This window comes from Pogoniulus pusillus, chromosome 8 (genome assembly GCF_015220805.1).
Source record: "Pogoniulus pusillus isolate bPogPus1 chromosome 8, bPogPus1.pri, whole genome shotgun sequence".
In the NCBI taxonomy this organism is placed as follows: Eukaryota; Metazoa; Chordata; class Aves; order Piciformes; family Lybiidae; genus Pogoniulus; species Pogoniulus pusillus.
Genome location: NC_087271.1, coordinates 16,410,934 through 16,428,654, shown reverse-complemented (window position 1 = coordinate 16,428,654; position 17,721 = coordinate 16,410,934). Strand labels below are relative to the sequence as shown.

The 17,721-nt window shown below is 41.2% G+C and overlaps 1 protein-coding gene across 4 annotated transcripts in view; it reads left to right on the top strand.

Annotated features, from left to right (window-relative positions):
- The window catches only part of EPS15 (epidermal growth factor receptor pathway substrate 15), an 88,504-nt gene extending 73,146 nt beyond the window's left edge, over positions 1 to 15,358 (top strand). For 3 of the 4 annotated variants that reach the window (XM_064147353.1, XM_064147352.1, XM_064147354.1), the window contains 9 exons: positions 716 to 787; positions 1,158 to 1,248; positions 2,678 to 2,713; positions 3,554 to 3,690; positions 4,854 to 4,923; positions 6,528 to 6,604; positions 7,526 to 7,688; positions 10,652 to 10,830; positions 13,467 to 15,358. In XM_064147353.1, coding sequence (XP_064003423.1) covers positions 716 to 787; positions 1,158 to 1,248; positions 2,678 to 2,713; positions 3,554 to 3,690; positions 4,854 to 4,923; positions 6,528 to 6,604; positions 7,526 to 7,688; positions 10,652 to 10,830; positions 13,467 to 13,613 — 972 coding nt within the window. In that variant the 3' untranslated portion in view covers positions 13,614 to 15,358. The remainder of the gene's footprint in view (positions 1 to 715; positions 788 to 1,157; positions 1,249 to 2,677; positions 2,714 to 3,553; positions 3,691 to 4,853; positions 4,924 to 6,527; positions 6,605 to 7,525; positions 7,689 to 10,651; positions 10,831 to 13,466) is intronic. The other variant, XM_064147355.1, reaches the window with a different exon arrangement.
- Positions 15,359 to 17,721: the final 2,363 nt, after the last annotated feature.

The window sequence follows — 17,721 nt, the reverse complement described above, 5'->3', positions numbered from 1 at the left end:
TTTCCTTTGCCCTACTCTAATATCTTTCATTGGAAAGTAAGCTTTGCTGGTTGTTTCGTTTTCTCTGTGTGTGTGTGAGAGAGAGGCTTTGAGCCCCTCTGAGCAGTTTCTTTGTGAGGGGATTTGGATTTCTGTGTTATTTCTGAATGATATATAATTGTAAATACTTGTAAATATATTGTATATATATGCTTGTAAATGTAGCTTTGCCTTAAATCAACTTTATCTGACTTCCAGGCCATCTGACTTGGTCTGGTAAATTCCAATAGTACAGGGGAAGTTTCTTAAGCCACCACAGGGTGTTACTGGAGGGACTTGTGTTTCTGCCATCACAAAGTTGATAAGCAGAATAGGAGACAAATTTAGCTTAGCTGCAAAGTGGGAATAAAAATGTGCTTTGGAAGCATATATTTAAAAACACCCAAAATTGACTGGTAGAATTAACATTGAAGGAGAACAGCTGTCTCCTGTCAGTGCAACGAGAAGGCAGTTAGGAATAGCACAGAAAATCTAAAGCTGTCTTCCTTTAAATGTTCTCTGTATGCCCAAGGAGATTCTTGATGCCTTGTGGTGCTGGCTGGTTTTTAAAAGCTTTCTCAGGGAACACCAGTGTGTTCTGTTCAAGTGTGAATCTCTTGAAGTATCTTTCAGTATATTCTTTTAGCTATTTAATACTTACAATTCTGTTCTGTTTCTTTATTTTATCCTTACGTAGGTACGGAATAGTCCTGAAACAACAGCCTGTGTTGTGGAAGAAGAGACCTCAGCTGCAACTATTACCAAAAAAGTGAGTGTGTTCAGATCTGGGGTGGGGAAGAAATAAAATGTACTTAAATAATTTCCATCTTGTAGCATGTCCCTTGCTTCATGGTCAGAGAACTACAGGGAAATAAGATTTTTTAAAAATTATTTAGAGTGTGATGTCTTGAGAACATTCATCTGGTACAGCAAACAGATTGTTGTTGGAAAAGTGTTTTGTATCTCCACTGAATTTTGTAGAATTCCAGCTGGCTGTGTTTTCTGTTGTGCCTCTACCCTGGCCCCTCCTCCAGCTTTAAGAAGCTACTAAGTGGTAACACAAGATGACAGAAGTGTTTTCCATCCTGTATGTCCTGAAAAATTTAATACCTTTCTCTATTTCTTTTTGCATTGCCCAGGAAGATCCATTCAATGCTGAATCTCATCCCTTGCCTGACCTGGTTTCTGAAAGCAGTTTAGAGTTCTTCCAGTCTGACCCTTTCGTGGGCAGTAAGTAAACTTTTCTAAGTGTATATTTGCAGGAACAGGTCTTGTACAAACACATCTCAGACTGATCTTCACCTTGAAACTGTTCTTTATGGAATATATGTTAAGATGTTTGAGTGACAGGAATGTAGAGTCAGTAGCATTACAAAAATAGAAATGACAGGATTAGACTTCCAGAGTGTTTCTTCTTCCTTCATCTGGGCTTCCTAAATAGCTGTGAAAATGGCACCCTTCCCTTGCTGCTATTCCTGAGTGCTTTCTTTGCCCCCCTGCCTCATGAGCTGCACTTTGGTCTTAAAGGTGTGGGCATACTTGTGATCCACGTGGGGTCCTTAATCTAATTTACAGCACAGGTCAGCCTTGAGAGTTCAGCAAGCTCTGGTGTGGGGTGTCTGTGGGTGGTTGAGAGTGAATGGCTGTGGCCTACTTAGGGTGAGTTTGGCACTCAGGGAAAGGTAATGTGGAACTGCACCATCTGCTCAGCCGTGGAAGTGCAAGGCTTTATTTTAAGCACTTCCCACTTAAAAATGCTGTTGCTCAGCTTGCTTTTTTTTTTTTTGTTGGAAGAAGTGGCCTGTCTATAAGGAGCCACTTGGAGAAGGAGAGTTAATTTGGATTAGCTACTGAAGCAGATGTTTTCAGCCACATCTAATATGATTTTTGCATGGTTTCAGAATCAGTGTGGGCTGATTGATTTAGCTCACATTGCATCAAAATTAAGCAAAATTTGGTTTGGATGATTTGGCTTCTGAAAGAATATCAGTGCAGACTGAATACTTTTAATTAACAAATGAAGCTTAAAACAGTTTGAATGTTTCCATGTAGATACTGCATGATTTTTGTGGGTTTGTTTTTTTTTACTCTGTGAGTGTTCTTACTTAGAGAACATGACAAAGCCTTTCTCTCGGAGGAAAAGGGTATTACATGTCAGTAGCCAACCGTTGTCTGCTCACTATGCTCAGAGGCAGACACTTAGAGCTAAGAGGTGGTACACTCGTGTCTCAGAAGTAGCTGCAGAAGCAGAGCTGATGCAACTGAGCCCATGCATCCAGTACAGACAATACTACTGAGAAGCTAACATCCGTGGTGCCTGTGAGAATTAATTAAAACTGGGCCTACGCTTCTGCCAGGGGCTGGCCTGGATTGCTGTGGTGGTGAATACTGTAATGTGGGTGTTTATGGACAACAGTCAAGAGAAACATCTCTGGGATTGTTGCTTCTGTGTTTCACAAGGATGAAGTACTATGCAATGTGCTTCGTGTAATGATAGCTCTTGTAGTTCCACTGCAAACAGGGAAACTACTCCTCTGAGAGTTTTGAATTCAAGCTGTAGAAGTGCTTCAAGTGTAGAAGTCCAAAAGACTTCAAATAAATGCATGCTTCATGACAAGTAACTTTTTCTTTTTTTAACAAAAAAATCCAAACACAACAGGTGATCCCTTCAAAGATGACCCTTTTGGGAAAATTGGTAAGTAACTTTGTAACTTCTAATGTGTTTTTCTAAATGATTCCTGCTAGGGGAAGATTGTCACACTTCCAACAGAAAAAAGGTGGACAAGGCTGTAAGATATCCCCATGGGATAGACAAATACATGGCAGCAGCAGCAGTGGGCCAGTTGAGTTAAAGCTTTTCAAATCTCTTGGAAGCATCTTCAGTTGGGATTCAAGCATGTGAAGGTGGCGAACAGAAGGCCTCAATCTCTTGCTGCCTGTTTTGCATACCAGGTTGTAGGACTGTACTCTTTCAAAGGCTCTCAGTTTACCAACTTGCTATAGATCCAAATACTGAAAAAGGTGAGAAGCCTCTCTTCAGACTGACTGTCCAGGCAATACCATTGCAAAATTTGTTTGATTGTGAATGGAGTAACTGGTGACAACAAAAGAAAAATGGCCAGAAGGAAGGTTTATGCAGAAACAGTGCTGAAGACCAACAGCCAAATAGCAAAACATGAGTTGTGATGGGGAAGTGAAGGAAAGAGGAGGGTAGGAGAGTTCAGAGAAGCATTAGGCTTTGTAAGTGTCTTTGTTTTTAGAGTACAAGGAATGGCTTGGTTCAAGCACCTATATGCACAAGATTATTCTGGTACTGACCCACTGGTGTTACCCAAAGTTTTCATCATGCGCAGCAGGTTTTGGTCTTCTCTAATGTTTTGAATCCCAGATACAATTTATTCACAAAGTTCATTCTTGAAAGATCCTTGGTCTTAGACCTTGTTGCAGTCTGAAAAACAGCAATCTAATGTTTAATCTTTAAGACATCAAGTTAAGTCAAGCCAGAAGTGGTGACAATGAGATGTTTCCTTTTTAGATCCCTTTGGTGGTGATCCCTTCAAAGGTTCAGACCCTTTTGCAGCTGACTGTTTTTTCAAGCAGTCTTCCACCGATCCTTTTGTGACGGCCGGCACTGATCCGTTCAGCGCTGCAGACAGCAGCAGTAATACCACAGTAAGTTGGGTACCGGACCTGTAACTTCTGGGTGTGATTTGGACAAAATAAGCAGCTTTGTGCACTTGCACACAGTGCTCAGAAATACTGAACCAATATTCAGAAATCATAGAGAGAGACATGCTTACGTCTTACCCTATGGCTCTGTCTGGGTTTTGTGTCCTAGCTTCTAGAAATAGTCACAGATTAAATAGAGAAAACATTTTATAAGTGTTTCAGTGGGGAGCTTCATTGCTCTACAAACAAAAACCTTTGACAAGAGGGAATTAAGCTCAATGGATAGCTGCTGGAACTTAAACAGGCATTGAGAAAAAAACAAGATTAAGCTAACCCAAGTATATTGAAAGAAGATTTTTGCCTCAAAAGCCTATAGGATTAATAAGTATGTTTTAGATCTCCTCTGACATTTGATGTGGTATGGGGTTCCCCTCTGAGAAGACAAGTTGTTCTGCCTGCTGTTTGGATGTTCTTGGGGGTTTTAAATAATTCTGTGGTGGTTTTTTTTTTTTAATAAGAGTTACTGAAGCCCTCTCATCCTGTGGGGATTATTTCTAACTGAATGTACCTCTTTCAGGTGTCTTTGGGGTGCAGCTTTTAGCTGTTTATTTTATAGTCAAGCAGTTCTTTGGTTAGTCTTGAGCCCATAATAAGGTAGAGGTGGGCATGAAATATCTGATATAGGATAGAATATGATGAAGATGAGGTAATATTTAGGGCTGACAGACAAAAGAAGCCAGGAAGCTGAAATTCTTTGTGGTGTAAGTTTGTCTTCATCTCTTTTTGACACCACCTGGGGCTGCTTCTGTTCATGCCTTGCTTCCCAGATTTTACGCATGTAGAAAAATGAAAGATCTGCTTGTGGATTAGGAGACAGGTGGCTGTAGAGACTGTCTGATGTGAACCCAGCACAGCCAAGACAGCAAGAAATTGCTGCACCTAACGGTGGTGTCCTTCTGTGTGGAGGATGCATTGAACAGATCTCCGGGGCATACTATACAACACAACCTACGCCTCCAGCCTTAAATTACTTTTCTGCAGTCTTCAGTACTTAGCATAATCTTCTTCTTTCTAAACTAAAATAAATCGTGATCGTGCTGTTAGAGTGATGAGTCTTGCAAGGAGAAAACCAAGTTTCCCTCCAAAAGGCTTTGTTTTTATTTTAGACAGAGATATCGAAGAAGAATGACCCTTTTGCTCCAGGTGGGACAGCTGTTGCTGCATCAAATGATTTAGGTAAAATAGATAATACACAGACTTCTTGGAGTTGAGTTTTGTTTGCTTTTACTTTTGTTTCTATTCTTTTAACTGAATTGGTGATGAAGCATTTTGATCCCTGTTGAGCCCCACCAGTGATGGGGCCTCAACCACCTCTCTCGGCAAGCTGTTCCAGTGTTCCACTGCCCTCGTGGTGCATAACTCGTTCCTAACATCCAGTCTAAATTTGCTCTTCTCTAGTTTGAGGCCAATGCCCTTTTTATTTACAAAAGTCTGTGGTGATAGGACAGAGACTTCAGCCTTCTTGTAGCCCCTTCAGGTACTGGTAGGCTGCTGTTAGATCTCCCTGGAGCCACCTTCTCTACAGGCTGAACAACCCCAGCTCCCTCAGCCTGTCCTCATAGAACAGGTGCTCCAAGCCCCTGAGCATTTTCATGGCCCTCCTTTGGACCCCCTGTCATATCCCAATGATGTGTTTGGGCTGTGTGAAGGGTTTGTACTGCTCCCCATTAGGGTCTCTCAGTAACACACAAGCTAGCTTTGTACTTAGAAAAGGCAGATGTGGTGTAGAATGAATGCTGCTTCACTAAGAGTTTTACTGCTGAAGTCTGCTCCTTTTGTTTTGCTGTGACCTTCCCTCATTTGAGGGTTAAAGAGGTTTTAGGAGAGACTCTGGTCTCCTGTTTTCCCAAGTTGCACTGACAAATGGTAATCCAAGACATGAATCCAGATGTGATTTCAGGTTGCAAACCTGCTCAGTTTAATTGTAGGAGAAAAATGTAATTTTTCTAGGGCTGCAGAAGTGAGCACTGATACCAGTAGTGCACTGGTGTGTGGGCACTGATACCAACAGTGCACTTGTGCTTTACAGCACTCTAGCAGCTCCTACATACTTTGAGGCATGTCAAAATGAAAGGCTGATGCTGAACTAGACTGAGCTGGCAGGAGGCTTAGATACTTTATTCCACAAGTGTCTGCAGTCCAGAGTATGCCTAGTTCCTGTATCTATGTAATACAGAGGTCTGTGTATGTGTATTTCTGGGTATATGCACACAAAAATACTTCTGGGTGTATGCATACTCGGCAGAACATCCAGTAGCAGGACTGATACTTACAGTGGAATTTCACTTTTTAAGGTGACAAACCAGAACAGCAGTGTTTGTTTTGAATGGCTCCCTGCTTGGGAGAGTCATTATTTGTGATAGTTTCTCACTTGCTCCCTGTGATGAGACAAGGAGCAATGGATGTAACCTGAAGCACTTCAACACAAGGGCCACAGAGCACTGGAACGGGCTTCCCAGAGAGGTTGTAGAGGCTCCCTCTCTGGAGACTTTCAAGGCCAGTCTGGATGCATTCCTGTGTGACCTGAGCTAGATTGTATGGTCCTGCTCTGGTAGTGGGGTTAGACTCGATGATCTCTTTGGGTCCCTTCCAACCCCTGACATCCTGTGAGCCTGTGAAAGCTGCCTATGAACTTCAAATGCCCACCTCCTAAAACATTTCGCTTGCCTTAGTCTGTGCTGCAGGGTGTGGAACAGTTGCTTTTTTGTTGTGCATTTTTTTTTTCCCTTTCATATTTAACTTTTCACCTCCTTCTGTTTGATTGATTTGTGTGTGTTTAGCTACAGATCCCTTTACCTCTCTGTTCGGAAACGAATCGTTTGGAAGTGGCTTTGCTGACTTCAGCACCCTGTCAAAGGTAACGAAAACCTACTGCTCCTTGTAGAAGTGCTTGAAACTCTAGAAGTGCTTGAAAGAAGTGCAGGCACAAGACACAGCAGCTTTGGTACAGTTTGGCCACTGCTAAGAGTTGATAATAGCTGACCTTATAAAGTAAATTGTCCTGCAATGGCAGGGTGAAAAATGCAATGTAATCTTTGTGGCTTCCTAAGTATTTCTTCTCTATTTGAAGTACTGTCATAATTTTTGTTTTTAAAATTTGCCCTGTTTAACAATTGTGGTAGGTTAGGAAATTTCTCCCCCCACTGTTGAAACTTACCAGACTAGCTCAGACGACTTGGCAGTAAGATGAAGCTATATTTACAGCAAAGCAAAATTTGCAAGCATATATGCACAATGTATTTACAATATATATCAATAAGTAATAATACAGAAATCCAAACTCCCTCCTGCACAAAGACACTGTGTAAAAGGGGCTCAAAGCCAGAGAGACAGATAAAACAACCAGCAAAGCTTAAGTTGTTATGTGTTAGCTAAGGTTAATGGAGAGATGTTAGAGTGGAGTGAGGGAGGAAGCAAATAGGTGCAGTGTCACAGACCGGAGTGAGACAAATTGTTTACTTTTTGGCTTTTTATACTACTGAATGATAAAGACTTCATAATTTTTTTTCCCAGCAACTAATTATCTAATTTCTCTCATGAAAATATTCCAATTAGCCTCAAACCAGCACAACAGTGGAAGTACTTCTGCATGTTTTACTTGTGCTCAGCTTTATACTGCTGCACACGCAATATGCTGGATGATAAGTGTAAAAACAAAAGTCTTTTTGTTTTGTCCTAGTCCACCACTTAGGACTGAAATTTTTGATTATTGACCTGAAGGAAAGTACAGGAGAACTGCACTGAAAATCTGTATGTTGCTGTTTTTCTTTTGTTGAAGGCCAACAACGAGGATCCCTTTAGCTCGTCCACGTCGGGTTCTGTCAACAGCATGGTCATAACTAAAAATATATTTGAGGAGCCACCAGCTAAAAATGAGGATGTTCCTCCTGCATTGCCCCCTAAAACAGGAACTCCCACAAGGCCCTGTCCACCACCACCTGGTAAGACATTGAGGTGTTAATTAGCTTGTTAAATATTGTCGCTAGGACAGTAATTAGGAGGGGCTGGTGAAGTGTTGGAATTTAGAATGAATCAGTCAGATGTGGAAACGAGTCTGTCTGTGATCTGTTGGTGGTTTCCTTATGATGTTTAGGATCAGAGTTTGTTTTTTGAATAGATGAAGGATTAGAAACCAGGAAAAAGCAAATGTTAAGAGATATGCAAAAACATAGCACGGCTGCAAACTAAATGGTTGCTAATGTGATGCAATGTGAATCTGGCATTCAATTATGCTCAAAGTGAGACTTCAGTGTTTTATCCACAGAAAAACCTCTGGGTTTGATGCAAAGTAAATTAAACAGTGTTAAATGACTGTCTCAGGTTGACAGAACAACTTTTTCCATGTGGCCTTGTCAAAGGTCTGTAGAAGTTTTATTCTGTTTGATGACAGCCGAGTTCTTTGGCCTACTCCATGACACAAGCAATTTTGCTTTCTAGAAAAGGCCATCATTATATCCACAGCTTCTTGTGGCTGTGACAAGCCCATCTTACAACAGACTTCTCACTTTCTCAGTTTTTTTTGCATAGGTTGTAATTACTGGTGTTCCCTTTAAAACTTCTGTCCTATTTAATTTTCTTTAAAGCCTCTACTGCATCGCTGTTAAACTTTATAGATGACTCTTAAGGTCCTTAGGAAAACGATAGCATGAAACATGCATTTGTCTTTGTCCTCAAAAGAACAGGAACACAGTAAAATTGGAAGTGTAACAGTACAGGAGTCTGAACTCTGCTGTTTGGTTCCTGATATTGTTACAAAACTTGGTTCATGCTTGTCCTGCACATAATCGGTTTCATGGCGAGGAACTTTAAAACAGCTGATGTGACAAGTGCTGATAATTTGACTGGTTGCAAATGTTTTCCCTTGTGCTGCCCCCTAAGCCAAAACGAGGTCAATGTAGGGGAGTGGCCATGCCGTGGTGCGCAGATCCACTTCTACAACACAAGCAGGACATACAGTTCCTGATGACTAGAGAGAGGTGGCCTGTTCAATTAGCAAGTATTAGCAATTATACTGGGACTATCCTGATACCCATTCCCAACAAATTGTTTTCCTAATGGAGATACCTGAGTGTCTCTGGAGGTGTCCCTGCTCACTGCTTTGGGGGTTGGACAAGATGACCTTCAAGGGTCCCTTCCAACCTGATGCATTCTGTGTATCCTTAGCTTTGATTCACAAGGTAACACATTTTCAAAGAGATGCTCCAAAATCTTTCCCTTAATTCCTCCTGCTATGGGACAGGGTGCAGCAGGGCTGCTTGCTTGGCTCTGAAATCCACTGCCGTTCCAGATACTGCTAAGCCACCTTCATTTAATGATTTTTTGAGGGACAGATTTGGAGGTTGTGCACTTTCTATTTTTACACTTAGTAATCCTTAACGTGTAGAAATAAAATTACCTAGATGTCATTTGAAGTTCCTTCTTCCCCATGCTTTGTTTTCCAGTAACAAAACATAATCAGTGAGTGAGAACTCTGGTGGCAAAGCTATCTGGGAAGCGTCTAAGTATATCCCATACAAGAAATCATTGTGGTCTGTGAAGGAACAATTTCACCAACTTGCAACAGTGATGCACAAAGTAATAAACTCTTGGGATTCATTCTGTAGTTTTAGTCTAAAATGGTAACAGAAGCAGGTTTTGAAGTCTGCTCTTGCAGACCTACCAGTTAAATTCAAGAAACTGCAATGAAGCTTCTTCTGTAAGCAGTAATACATGGAGAGAATGGTTAGATTAAACTTTTCTTGGAAGTGTTTGGGTTTATGCCCTCAAGTTGTTGAAAGCTGACTATGGTTAAGCTGAAAAAGGGACAAGATAAATGAGGACATGCACCTTTATTCTGTTCTACCTGTGGTTACTTTGGCAAACATTAACAAAAATCACAGACTCACAGAAATGTTCAGGTTGGAAAAGCCCCTCCGGATCACCAAGTCCAACCAATATCCCTACACTACAAGGTGTACTCTAATCCATATCCTCTAGCACTACATCCAAACAACTTAGTTTAAACACTTCCAGGGTTGGTGACTCCACCACCTCCCTGGGCAGCCCATTCCAATGCCTGACCACTCTTGCTGTGAAAGAATTCTTCCTCATATCTAGTGTAAACCTATTCAGTCACAGCTTGAGGCCATTCCCTCTTGATCTATCACTAATCACCTGTGGGAAGAGACCAGCAGCAAGCTCTTCACAACCTTCTTTCAGGTAGCTGTGGACAGCCATGAGGTCTCCCCTCAGCCTTTTCTGTTTCACGCTAACCAGCCGCAGCTCTTTCAGTCCCTCCTCATAAGATGTATTCTCCAGGCCCTTCCCCAGCTTCCTTGCCTTCCTCTGCACTAGCTTCAGCACCTCCACATCCCTCTAGGATTGAGGTACCCAAACCTGAACACAGCACTTGAGGTGTAGCCTCAAGTAGGCTTTTCAGTTCTTGTTCTTCTACTCCTTTATTATGTTAGTTTAGAAACTACTGAAATTCCAGGTGTTAGCACAGAGGATAAGCTGCTTTGAAGACTTACAAAGATGTTTCTGCTTTCTGAATGAAATTGTATTAACTCGATGCAAACAGATAACGGCCTTGCTGGAATGATCAGAGACAGTTAATAAGCAAAACAAAGAAATATGGTGATGATAGAATAGGGGTTTGAAACTCTCCCCAAAATAGCTGCGTAGTACACAGTTGGGTTCTTGAGTCATTAACATGCCTGATTCACTCCTTTAGAAACTCATAACCTCACTTTTTAAATGGGCAACCCTTCCTCTGAAGTCACCGCATCTCCCCTAGATGAGGTTGCATTCCAAGCAGCTTTTGAATCTGTGGTTTGGTGGTGTTTTTGTGGGCTTTTTGGTTTGTTGTTTTCTCTTTTTGGCATGTTACTACCTGCTATCTTAAATTCATTTTAAATTTTCGAAGGGAAAAGACCTATCAATCAAATAGACTCTTCAGATTCCTTTAAAGCGAGCGATCCATTTCAGCCTTTCCCCACCCCAGACATTCCCAAAGAACAAGAAGCAGATCTATTCTGTGATCCATTTGCTCCCACCAACAGCAGTAAAGAGGCTGACCCCAACAATTTTGCAAACTTCAGTACTGTGAGTAAATAACTTTTTACATTTGTTTCAGTATAATGGCAGCTTTGAATCGTTCACACTGAAGCCTTCAGTCTAATTTAAAATCCTAAAACATATCCCATGTAAGAAAGAGATCCTGAAGTTAAAAGAGGCTTGACATTTCCTTCACAGCTGAGGCTGTCCTAGACTGAAATACTAGTGCAAAGTGCTGTAGTCAGTGTTCAAACTGCATTGCTTTTGTGAGGTGTTTTTAATGAAAACTTCTTAGCTTTTAGAAAACAGGACTTGTGAAAGTTGCTCTAGGGATTATCCATTTTATCAGTGCATGCAGCAGATACATGATCTCTAATGAACATATTAACGACCCTATTAAAACTAAAAGGTGAAATGTTTAGTTGAGCTGTCTGTGAACCCTTTGACCATCATTTCAGTGTACTAAAATCCTGATAAACAGCCTCACAGTGGTGTATGTTAATGAAACAGTGTGGTGAATTGTGAATGGCTAGGAAATTCCAGACTTCTGTACAATGAAGAAAAAAGTAGGAAGTGTCTCTTTGTAACCAGAATCCATTTCATGGAAGTCCTGGTGTCCAAACAGTAGGAGCAAATCTAAAGGTTCGTGCATGCCTGTATATTTTCTGAGCTTCAGCCAGTTGGAGTTTTGAAAGGCAACCTCTTGCTTTCAAGCTAGATACCTACTTGTCCTGGGATAAGACAGCCTGCTCTCATGAGCCCCTCTCTGTCCCCACACAGACAGGAGGGAAAGTAACACCAAAAAACCCCTCTGGGCTGAGACAGAGTTGAAAGGAGGACTGTTACTAGAAATGATCCTGTGCACAGTGACTAGAGTCTAATTGCAGAGAAGTGCAGCAGAAGCCAGCCATGAAATGATGCCCCCCACCCAAGCACACAGCAGCCAGCCCGGGAGAACAGACCAACACCGCCCCCTCCCAGCCTCCCCCGCCAAAAAAAAAGGAATCTGGCAGCAGCAACCTGAGCAGGAATGATTCTATGAACAGGAAGCCTCTTATGTTCCAACCTGAACTTCAGGCCTCTGAACTTCAAGCTCTCAGGATGCTTTATTTCAGCCAGCACTTCGATTTTTGAAGCTGGCATGGAATTGAATAGCAGCAGCTGATTCAGCTCAACCCAGGACACAAGTTAAATGCAAACTGCTTTTGTTTTCAGGTCTAATAAACTATTTGCTTGGTCAAAGCAAAATGAATATTGACAGGCTTTCAAAACTGACTTGCACTGGTAGATGTCCTGTAGTATAATTTCTAGAATACTTGTATTGGTCACTGTTAGTTAAAGGGCCTGAGAAGCCTGTTTGGAGGACAGAATCTGAAATGCGGAGGAGAAAACAAAAATATTATCTTCACAAAGGAAAAAATAGTATTTTCCAGCTGCAGCTACTGAAAATAGTAAGGGAACTGTGGAGAAAAGACAAGCTTGTTTCCCACAGAAGCAAAACCTAGCTGGAGCCCCTTGTAACTCTCAGACTTAACATGGGGTGTCCCAAGAAGCTGTGGGCTTCACTTACCTCTTAGCTTTTTTGCATGCTGAATAGAAACAACTTCTAGCATAATTTTTTTTTTCCTCTTTTTTTTTGCATTCTGTTTCATACTCTTACCTGTCTCTGGTTTATTACATCGTACCACAGAATTGGAGCTCACCTTCCTCTTTCACATGGAAAGAATCTGCTCTTTTTTATTTCCTCCTTGTATCACGCTGACCCCTCTCTGTGCTCCTGCTAGGTCTCTCCTTGTACAGCCACCTTATTGTGCAGCTCATTGGCAGAAGTGTTTTTCATCTGCACAATTAAAACCAGTCATTCTACTGCTGATTTGTGCAGTCACGTGGAAAAATCATCCCTACTGAGAGTAGTGTAAATCAGAATGTCCTACAGGATCACAGGACGTTAGACCTCCATGGATTCTTGAGTCCAGCCCCCCTGCTAGAGCTGGACCAGAGAATCCAGCACAGGTCACACAGGAGCACATCCAGACAGGGCTGGAAAGGCTCTAGAGAAGGCGACTCCCCAGCCTCTCTGGGCAGCTTGTTCCAGTGCTCCAGGACCCTTACAGTAAAGAAGTTCTTCCTCATGTTGAGATAGAACTGCCTTTGCTGGAGTTTACATCCATTGCCCCATGTCCTGTCACAGGGTACAACTGAGAAGAGTTTGTCCCTGCTGTCTTGACCCCCAGCCCTCAGATATTTATAAATATTGATTAGATCCCCTCTCAATCTTCTTGCTAGACTCGCTAGCCTCAGGTCCCTCACAGCATGGATAGGGGTATGTGCTGCAAAATGTTGCTGATTCACTCTTTTCTTTCCTTGTGTAGGCTGGGTTTTATCCAAATTAGTTTGAATTTAAATGACATAGTCTTCTGCTCAGTAACATTTTAGTAACATGATGATAAATTTTGAAACATGGTGTGATGAGAACACATCCATTAGATGGCTTAAGTTACAGTTCTTGGTATCTAAACCTTAATCTCAATAGACTATTAAGATGACAAAGCAAGTAATATTTGAAGGCTGGAACATACACAATATTGTATAAGAGTGCAGTTGTCCCTTAAGCCAAGGCCTTGGACAGCCTTAGTTATCGTTGTACTATTCATGCGGGTGATTTTTGTCTCTTTAAAATGCAGTATTCTACTGAGGAAGACATGATTGAGTGGGCCAAGAGGGAAAGCGAGAAAGAAGAGAAAGAAAGATTGGCAAGATTAAAACAGCAAGAGCAAGAAGACTTGGAACTGGCTATTGCACTGAGTAAATCTGAAATATCAGAAGCATGAAGTTTAGATTAAGATTTTTTGTGTTAAATCAACTGTTTCTCCCTTTTTCTGAATACCTAACCTGTTCAAATGTTAATTAGACAAGGAACTATGTAAAGGTTGAAGTTTCTGAAAGTTGTGTGAATGTTTCTGCTAAATTGAATCCTTTTGGTTATCAAGTTGAGCATTCGATTTCTCTCAAGTTTTCAGGAGAACAAAGTACCTTTCCCAGCTGTAAACAAATCAGTTTAAAGTGCAGTTAAGTGAGATTGTAGTTTGACTGTCAGCAGTCAGTAATTGAGCATAAAGTGAACACAGCAATTACTCTGCCGTGGCTGACTATCTCCCATCAAGCAGTTAGTCATTTGATACCTTTATCTTTCTAAAGAGGCTTTAGTAATGCCAGAGCTGTGGAGTGCTTTATTTTATATATAGATATGCAATATAGATTCTTTTATTTCTCCTCATTGAAGATCCCCGCATTTGGATTTGAAACGATCTTCGTTGTCTGTGTCAGAAAGAGTGAGTCTTTCTGAAGACTTTAATGCTTTTCTTGCATGGTCATAGGTTTTAAGACAGACTTGTTGTTTTGCTTTGTAAAGCAAGCAAGCTGGAGATTCCTGTGCATTTGCTATTGGCCAGGATCACTGTCACTGAGACCCCACTGCTATTTGAGCCACTTGTGCCTGTGAAATATGCAGCTCAACTGGCAAGTTCCTATGATCAATTTGAAATCAGATTGAGAATAGAAAGGAGAAACAGGTAGTCTGGTTTTTCTTTCTTTCTTCCTTTCTTTTTTTTTCCTGTATATGTAATTTATTGTATGCCAACTGATAGTTGCACCTTAAAACCGAATGATTTCTTTATGGTCACTGAATTCAGAGTAGGATTGATAGAATGTTAATTAAAACTAAGTTATTGTTCATTCTGAAAGAGCTCTATTCTGGAAAAGCAGTTTCATTTAAATAATTTTTAAAATAACAGTTTTGCCCTACCTAAGGAAAAATAGATGGCAACAGCATACACATCAAGAATTTTTTTCCCTTGCACTTTTAACCTGTGGGTTTTCTCTTGAGGAAATGGAAGCGTTTGAACACACAGCACTGAGGGGGAGAAGGGGAGATCTCAGCCATGCTTCAGTATATTTAAGCTCTTCCTGTGACCTCTCAGTGTTGCTCTTGTGTGATTTTTAATTTTTTTCGAGGGTAGTTTTTCAGGAAAAATGGATAACTTGACTAGGATGTTTTTTTCTTTTGCACTGGAAAATAAGCATTCAAACACCTGCTCAAAAAAAAACCTTCAAATTTTTGCAAGTATTAAACAGTCATAACTTCTCTGTAGATCTTTGTAAGGAGTGTACACTAATGTTGGCAATCACATGCTGAACTGGATTACCTGGTTTCTTACCTTGTGTTACAAATGTATCCCCAGTGGACCAATGCGCTATCCTGTGTATATATTATGTATATGTCCCCGCTTTCCTTGACGGGATTTCAACGTCTGAGTCACTGGATGTTACATTTCACGTTACTGACTCTGACTATAGAACTTCTTACTCAGACTACCAACAAACCACTGCTGTGAGCTAAATGGCATTACTTTTATGAAGTTTTAATTATTTGTTGTTTGGGGCTTTTGTTTTGTTTGTTTTTAAAACAACTTGTTCAGGTGGGATTAGCCTCTATTTATAGACTTCCCTTTTGTTTAAAAATTCTAACAATAGCCTGTAATTATGAATAAATAAAGTTTAAGTACAGAAGTGTGAACTGTTTTGTCGGGTTTTTTTTTTTTTGTTTTGTTTTGTTTTGTTTTTTACAAAAGGGTGCTGTGACCTGCAAAGCAACATGTGAAGGTAATAAGAGTAATAGAATCATAGAATGGTTTGGGTTGGAAGCCCTCTGCACTCAGTAGGGGCATCCTCAACTAGATCAGGTTGCTCAGAGCCCTGTCAAGCCTCACTTTGAATATCTCCAGGGATGGGGTCCCAACCACCTCCCTGGGCAACCTCTGTTGCAGTGTTCTACCACCCTCATAGTAAAGAACAACTTTACTAACATCTGCTCTTCTCTAGCTTGAAGCCATTGCCCTTTGTACTATAACCATGCGGACAATATAGACTATATAAAATGTTCTGACTGTAGCTGGATGGGAGTAGGTTAACTTTCAGCAAAAAAAGTTGCCTGAATCTTGAGGTTAGCTGCAGTTCACGTTAATTCTGGATGTCACCTGCTTCATTAGGAGTTGTGAGCAATCTCAGGCTGCTCTTGTCCACAGATTTCTGCCTCTATGACTGTTGCAGAGCCCAGATGCATCCAGGTGGGTTTTGAATGTCTCCAGAGGAGGAGACTCCAATCTTTGGGCAGCCTGTTCCAGTACTCTGTCACGGTCATAGTGAGAAAGTGTTTCCTTATGTTCATGTGGAACCTCCTGTGCTCCAGCTTGCACCCATTGCCCCTCTGTTTAGGTACTTGTGATTTCTCTGAAGATGTAAGCATTCTCTACTGCTGTCAGCATACAGGGCTTAGGAGACCTGCAGCTCAAGCCAGCATGTGCAATTCTTCTAAATAAGACTGTCAGCATAATGTCAAGGCGTAGAGTGCTTGGTTTAGGAGACTCAACAACCACTCACATGTGTTCTGGATCCTTTTGTTACAGTAGTGCTAGATTTCAATAGATTGATCGAAGTGGACCCAAACGTCTTGGCCTGTTTTCTTTTAACCAGACATCCACTGTGTTAGGCAATGGAAGGTCTTCACCAATTGTATCAGGTTCATGCACATTCTTGAGGTCTAACTGCCATCTGGAATGTACAGGAATGTTGGCTTTCAGAATCATCCTGTTTGTTTGTTTTTAAATTACAAAGGGGAAAAGGATGTTTGCCTTGTGCAATTATAAAATGCAAATCAATGTCAAATGAAAAGCACATAGCCAACAATTTGTTCTTCAGTTTGTGGCAATTACTGTCTACTTCCAGATCTTTCTTGATGCAAGTTTGAGATTTAATGTTTTGGTAGGTAGAGTGGAGCTCTAGTTACCTGATTGAGTATTACTGAGCTCCTGAGTGACCTGCACAATATATTGCTTGTGTTATCTTCCTTATTGGCAGCAAGGCACAGGTATTGAACTTCAAAGGCAGGAGAGGAGGAGGAGGAAATGAAAGAAATCTCTGAAGGGGACAGCTATCAGCTGGGGAGGGATAAACTTTTGAAGCTTGTAGCACCTGAGCTTTAGTGCAACATCCAAACAGTCTGTGCATCTTACTGTCCCAGTGTTATCTCTGCTATTCATTGTACCTGATGAACTCTCGTGCTTGTGTTTCTAGGGAGCTCTGAGGCTGAAATGGAGAAAGCAGCTGCCTGCACTCATTATAGAACTGTAACTCCTATCCATGCAGAGAGGGGGGACAGCATCATCCTGAGGAATCCCTTATACGCAGAAAAAAATTAAAAATACTTTCCCCTTGTGCTTATGGACTGGTAGACGTGTGTGACAGTGCCTTTGTTGCAGGTTTGTGTGGGAAACTTCACAGTAAATGTTGGCCTGTCTGTTACCCCAGAAAAGATTGAAAGGAACTTTTAATTTCTCAGGTGAGTATCCATCAGGTCTAGGTCGTTAAAATCCTTGAACAGAAAATAATTTCCATTTGAAATCTCTTTAAAGAAACATGAATTAAAAAACAAAACAAAAAAGCCCACCCCACTATAAATCATGACAGTTGCACTACCATTCCTTGCTCAGAATAATTAAGAATTTCTGTTGTGCTAAAATTGAGTGATCCAGAACTGCTAAACCCTCAAATTTTAAACTGAAAGAAAACCCCAAACCCCAGGGCGTTGGGTTTTAAGGCAGGTCATCTGGCAGCTAGCAGGTAAAGGGGGAAATGCTGCAGAGTAACACAGTTTTGTCCTATTTTACGTATGGGTAGAGGTTTTTGTAGTAGTATGAGCAGCCAGTTGCACTCCAGGACTGTGCAAATAACTGGAGGTAAGAATCTGACAGAAGCATTACATCGAACAAGATACTTTGTTGAGGATTACCTGCCGGTAATGCAGGGTGAAAATATTTTAACAGGTCTGTCCCAGCTGCCATTGGTCAGCAAGAGATCCTTGTTGCACTGCCTGCAAACTGT